Source organism: Alligator sinensis, unplaced genomic scaffold (genome assembly GCF_000455745.1).
Source record: "Alligator sinensis unplaced genomic scaffold, ASM45574v1 scaffold193_1, whole genome shotgun sequence".
NCBI lineage: Eukaryota > Metazoa > Chordata > Crocodylia > Alligatoridae > Alligator > Alligator sinensis.
The window spans coordinates 1,312,224-1,319,045 of NW_005842199.1; the positions used below are offsets into that span (position 1 = coordinate 1,312,224).

At 40.7% G+C, this 6,822-nt stretch overlaps 1 protein-coding gene across 1 annotated transcript in view; it reads right to left on the bottom strand.

Annotated features, from left to right (window-relative positions):
- LOC106722339 (disintegrin and metalloproteinase domain-containing protein 12-like) overlaps positions 1–6,822 on the bottom strand; it is a 113,204-nt gene that overhangs the window by 102,356 nt on the left and 4,026 nt on the right. Inside the window, exon 2 of the mRNA XM_025207549.1 lies at positions 181–318. Within this exon, the coding sequence (XP_025063334.1) occupies positions 181–307 (127 nt within the window). The 5' untranslated portion in view covers positions 308–318. The remainder of the gene's footprint in view (positions 1–180; positions 319–6,822) is intronic.

A 6,822-nucleotide genomic window follows, 5' to 3' on the forward strand; every position in this document is an offset into this window, starting at 1 on the left:
GCCCCCGGGGGCTGCTCCTAACTGCGTGGGAGCGGGTGGAGGGCTCCACACTAGGCCACCCGCTGCCACGGCCACTTGGATTTGTGCCCTACAACTGGGGGGGGGAGGGAAGGGGGCAGGAGGGGTGTAAGAAAAACCCAACAAAACCCCACAAAAACAAAAACCGCACCGTCAACTTACCTTGAGCCCTGGGTGATGCTAAAAAGAGCCAGCTCAGGCTCAGGAGCAGCATGAATATCTGGGCTGGGGGGTGAGGAAGAGGAGGAGGAGGGCAGCGCTGCTGTGCTGCATGGAGACGCTTTGACATCTTAGCCCCGACTGCAAGAGACAAAACTTTCATCAGCTGGGGCTGGAGAACAGCACCATAATATACAGTTACAGAGAGGAGAGAGCTGGGACTCAGGATGTGAGAGATTTCCTGCATGCAGTTAACTCCAAAACCCCTCCTGCATGGGCTGCTGATGAGCTGAGCTTTGCTTTCATAAAAAGTTGTTTGGTTTGGGGGTTTTGTTTTGGGTTGGGTTTTTTTTGGGGGGGGGGGGGGTGGGGGTTTCTGGCAAGAAAAAAATGTTGACCGTTGCAATAAATGAGCAGACTGTCTGTGTTGGCCTGCGAGAGGCATTAAAGACCGTTAGCGAGGGAAGGCAGGCCTGTGAAATCTGCCCATTGCCAACATTTACAGTTCTCATTACAATGGAACAAATTATTGTCCTCCTGCCTCTTCCCACTGCACCGCGGGGTCCTACAGCCCTGCAGCTTCGCACTGCCTCCACGGGGGAAGAGTTTCTCAGGCCCTGAGAAGAGCTTGTTCAGGAAGAGCTGCCTTTCCTTGGAAGAAGGCTCCCTCCTTTGGGATTAATTTTGGTATTTGAACTTTCAAGTTTCCCTCTCTCCTAAGGGAGGAATGCATGCATGGGTGGTAAAAGTGTCTACTTCCAGCTCTGATCTTTTGTTGTGTGCCTCAGTGGTTTCTGTTCCACGCACAACACTGGCTTCTTATTCTGGAAAGTGGAAAGTCATCCAAATGTGTTATAAGCACCAAGGGATTCTTTATTGGTTTCAAAATTATGCCGGGTTAGAACTGTCTGTGACTGTTTTATATCCATTTAAAAAATGGAAAACAATGTTTTTATATTGTTCTATGGATTTTTATTTTTTAATTTTCCTCATTCAAGTGGTCACTAGACAGCTGGTAACAACAAACAAGCAAACTTTATCAAGTGCCCAGCTTGCCTCTGAAACATTTAAATGGAGTGATGTCTCATGGGTTGCCTAAGAAAGGTCCTGCTCTCACCATGACTTACAAGACTTTTGCACACAAGGGGTGCATCTGCACATTCATTAATGCACTGTAATTATGGTGCATTAAGTTTAGCACCTGTAATGGCAGGTACTAACTTAATGCAATGCCATCCATGCTACTGCACATTAGCACAGATAAATATATTTTTTGTGATGCTACTTGCACATTAGACTAAATCTACTGTGCATTAGCATGGGCTTTGCCCCTATGTTAATGCGCAATAGAATTAGTCTTCTGCATATTGTCTTGTGTAGATGCACCCCCTTAAGTAGTCAAAATGAATAATTATGAACTTTAATGTACACAAAATTACTCACAAATGCCAGTTCCTGACTCTGCAAATTGTCTCATGTAAATTCCTCACACATGAAAACACACACAGCGTTGATATGCAATCACATTTGTCAAGTTTGATTTTGGAAAGTGCGACTTAAGTATTTTAGTGGGCTTAAAGACTATTGCTATACTATGTAGAGCAAGTCTCAAAGGAGGTTGGGAAATTTGTATATGCCAGAAGGAATGGAAAGAAGGTCCTTCAACTTCCTCAGGTTCATACTTAATATGTATTTGTAACTTCTCCAAAAATATTCAGAGCTTTGATTTATGCTTATGGCCACTCCCCATTCCCATCTCAGAAAATTCTGTATTGGCCTGCCTAAAGTATTAATAGACAATCACAGTGTTGATATTTGAGAAATGTTTTTCTTAAATACATATCTCACTACATTTTCACCTTTCTCTACTACAGGTTGCACCTGTGCAACATTCAGATACATCCCAACAGTATGCCTTTCATGCTTACACAAATTGTACAGATAGATAAACCTTCTGGGGCAGGTAAAGTCTTATTTTTATATTCTGTATACCATTATAGAAAAAAGTTATGAATTAGCAGATGAGCAGCTTTTGAATTTGTAGATATATTTTTGAATTCACAAAATAACAGTAGTTTGTCTGGCCTTAAAGCTATTATCTAAAATTCTGTTCTGCTTTAATAAAGGCTGGTTTGTATACAATGGCTTAAATGAGGAAACCATGCAGTCTGCTGACAATCCGGACAAAAAAAATATTGCAGAGGTAAAGAAAAACTGTGGCTGGAAAGAATTCATTATCTTCCCTGCCTAAATACAAATGTATCCTGTGTCTCAGGTAGTATAGTGGCCTGGTGTAGCATACATGAAATGTGAAACTAGAGTTACTTTTGTACAATTCAGTATTTCAAACTCGTTAAAATTTAATGTCTGAGATTGCTAACAGTCTTATAACCTTAGCTTTTTTAATAAAGCAATTAATACTGCCAATGATTTTTGAAGGGAGTTGTTTATTCTGTACATTCCAGCAGCTCCAAAATATAAGTTAAAAGAAACTTCTGCTTGCTCTGAAAGAGGGTTCACCCCTTCCCCATCTTGTGATGTTGTTTTCCAACAGCAGGATGCAAAAAGTGTAAAAAGGAGCAAACAACATCTAGGTAGGCCTCCATTTATACCTCAGAATTTCTAAGTATAATGATTCCTGTTTGAGGGTACTATGCGTCATTTCTTCATTCACCAGGGTCAAGGAAAAAAACATGATTTGTGGCATCTTCCCGTTTCCCCTCCACAAAATCTACCTGGCCAGGAATGATTCCATCTGTTAAAATACACAGTTCACAGCTCACCTTCATTGGCATGAAGTAAATCTATTAACTTTCATCCCACAAGAATCCAAAATGCTGTGTTAAATGACATCCATAAAAGAATGCTACTGAATTACAACCACCTCTAGCCATGGATGCTTCCAAAGTGTGGGGGCTGTAATTTTGACCATTGATTCACAGCAAAAATAATTTGTTTAATATGTCCCCAGCTTATTCCTGCCTATATGAAAAAGGACTAAACCTTGATATGTTTTTAAGGTCTCATAACAAAGCCCATAAAGTTTGTCGTGGATAAGAACTCAATCTATCAACCCTGGGAACTTGAAAAGGTTGAGTTTGTCCTGCAGCAAATTGAAATTTCTTCCAAGTGCTGTAGATATTACGGAACTAGGTCCCAATTCTGCAAATCATTCTATATGGGCCAATAGCCATGTGGTCCTCTTTCTAAAGACTTGTTCTTGAAGAGTTACCAATTTGTCTTGCTTCTTGTTGTGGTTATTCCTATAGTCTTTCTATTGTCTTTAGACATGTCCTCTTGTCTGCGTTATTCCTTTTTCCATCTGCTACACATTTTTGCCCCTCGTGGCTCCCCTGCCATCTCTATTTTCTTCAGGTATCTACCTCCTCCTTCACTTCCTCTTACTACCTCCAAAACTAAAACGTTTTTTGGAGGATACTTACTTCATTCTGTCCTGGCCATGTAGTATCCAGCGACAGCAACAGCTCTTGAAGCCACTGTCACCTTTTTTAGCCCTTAGCTGTTGCCTCCTATAGTGGGAGGCAACCAACAGCTAAACCAGTACCTTTTCAACAAAGGGGAAGGAGAAGGAACCAGTATTCTGGTACATGACTGGTTTGCATTGAGTACTGTGGTCCATCAATGTTCCATACTTCCATAATCACTAGTGACTTTGAGCTGATACTTCAGTCTAATTTACGCACTTGCCCTGATCTGTCTTCAACCTTTACATGAGTGACGGCAAGTTAGTGGAGGAGGTGAGAGATACCAACTACATCTCTAAATAAGGTTAACATCTCACCCATGTAACAAGATATTTATATACTCTTAGACACTTGGCTGGAACATGCTCCAACAGTTACTCTATACATGTGGTATATAGAGGAGATACGCCAGGATTTTATCCTTCCCACATTTTGGGCAAGTCATTTACATCACCTGCAGAGACAGTCTCATCCACCTTCCCCCCAACCCATCTGTAAATTGGGATAATAATAGTTCCACTCTTTCATTAGGTTCCATGGAAATGCATTAAGTTAATGGTGAGATAGTGCTTTGAAAATGTAGGGTACTTTATAAATTATGATAATTAATGCACTGGCACCAAGCAAGCATGACCCCTGTTCACCTTCTTCCTAACTAGCCTCTTAATTACTTTATTATATAAGTGCCTATTACAGTGGCAAATGGAAGTTGACAGCTTGTCCTTCCATGCAGGATCCTGTATTATAAAATAACATAATTAAAAATATCAGCTTCTTGACCAATTTATATTTCTATAACGGTAAGCTGGAGGGGGTGGGGGGAAGGGGTGGACAAGAGTATAAAAAGCGGGGTGGGGGAGATAGTAAGGACAAAAATAAACTCTTTTTCTTGGTCTGGTTCTTCCTCAGCCAGATCTTTCATTAACTACTGGAAGCTTGGCTTAAGGAAGTAATAAAGTTAACACACCTTTGTGCCAGTATGACATCAATTATTAATTCAATATTTGAAAATTATCTTTCACAATGAAAAAAATACACAATAGTCATAACAGCAGGAACTTCAGAGGTTAAAATATACCAAATGCTTGTAACAGCACTGTGGTTGGGATGGAACAAAGCCTGCTGTCATGTACAAGTATAAGCAACTTAACTGAACAATAAGTTCATGGAACACTTCTGTCTGCCAACATTTTAGTCTTCTGTATGTCACTATGGTGAAACTCAGCCACCAGTATCCAGGCTAATTAAACTGCGTGGTTACTCAAAAATCTGCATTTATTATTTGGTGCTTAATAAATGCCATATGATAGCACAGTCAGCAGGTCAATTTTAAAGTCATCAGCATAAAGAACCTGAGTGGAAGTTATCAAGGTGTAAGCACTGAGGGAAATGATTGATGCTGGGACCCATTAGAAAAGAAGAAAGCAGAGAAAAAAGATCCAGCCAAAGACAGACTCTTCTAAGCCAAGAGAGAACTCTTCCAAGCCAAGTCTGATGGGCTAGGGATGGAAATTACACATAAACCAATTTAAGTGATTGGAAACTGGTTCAAATCTGTAACACAATAGAAGTTCAGTGCATACAAACCACTTTTGAAATGGCTGAAACTGGTTTAAGGTAAACCTGGATGGATGTAGTATCAGACTTAACTGATTTAGGTTAAATTGGGTTATTGAACTTCTGCCCCAGATCCCCTCCAGATTCAAGTTAACACACATTCCCCCAGCATCCCAGGATGCTTTGCACCTTCTCCACACCCAGCCCTCACAGGGTGAGTGGGCTAGCCTGGCCTAAACTGGCTGCTCCAGCTGAGCAGAGAGGTGTGCTCTAGCTCCCTGCTAGACATGCTGCAGGCATGTGGCTGCATTTCTGGGATCAAAAGTGAATGCCTGTTCACTTGCTTATCAGTTCAATCTACACAGTTTAGACTAAACTGTGAAGATTGAATTGATTCAGCCTCAGGATTTTTGACTGTCTGTACTTAGCCATGATGTCAAAGGTAGCAAGGTAAGATACTACAGTCTAGACTCAGTAAAGAAGTAAGTGAAGATATATTTCTAATATATGCATTGATAACCCTATTTTCCTGTCTTCCATTCATGACTAAGTTGCACAAAATATGTGAAGTAGACAAATATTAGGTTCATTTGACAGAAGGTGCAAGACAAAAATAGGAGTTTTAGATGTCCTGTCCAAGATCAGAGGGAAGAAACAGGCTCCTTGCAAAACAAACTCTTGCATGCTGGAAGCCTGGTAAAAAGAAATACCGCTATAGTAGATGCTACATGACATCTCCAGCTATTCCAGAGCACACTATTACTGTAGTTTTTCCTTTAAGAAAAGGAAAAAGACTATGCATCTACAGTGTTGTTGATGGCCTTTTCCATAACACTCAAGAGAAGCCAGGGAATCCTTTAATCTCATCATGGAGACATGGCAGAAGTTAGCAAAATGCTCAGAGATAACTTCAATCATTTTTAAACTATCCTGAGTGTCATGATAAGCATTAACCCCTCAGTCTCTCAACTGTCAAGTCCACCAAGGATTCATTATCCACTCTCACATTTCTGTTCAATCTCTCTAGGAAACCACTAGAGAATTTGAGGTGCCATTAGCATCTCCTTCACAGATGAGTAGGACTAGAAGGGGCCTCAGCAAGTCATTTAGTCCAACTCCCTGCTCCCTAACTAAACCAGTTCAGTCAAGTACCTATCTAACCTGCTTTTAAAAGCTTCTGAGGATGGAGATTCCACAACCTCTCAGGGTAACCTATTCCAATGCTTAAGTGCAAGAAGTCATACACAATGAAATGTAAGGATGTAACATGCTCTGTATTCAAGTAAGTTCAGCTATATGCTACCACTTCATAACAAGGGTTTATATGCAGAAGTGAGGAAAGTGCATTTTCTGGGCTAGTTTTTAATCCTTTACATATGTAGAAATAGGGATCACTTTCCTTTTTCTGGTCTCTCTTTGCTATGCAGTTGCTTGAATTTTCAGTAGCCATTCAGAGCACACGTTTATCCTCCAAGTCTTTACTAAACATGTACCCCAACTTGGTCTGGCTAGACACTGCACCATTCTTTTGGACCAGATGTTTTGAAGTCATGATCACCTCTGGTTTTTAAAAAATGCTTCTGCACCCCGCCTGCATAAGAGC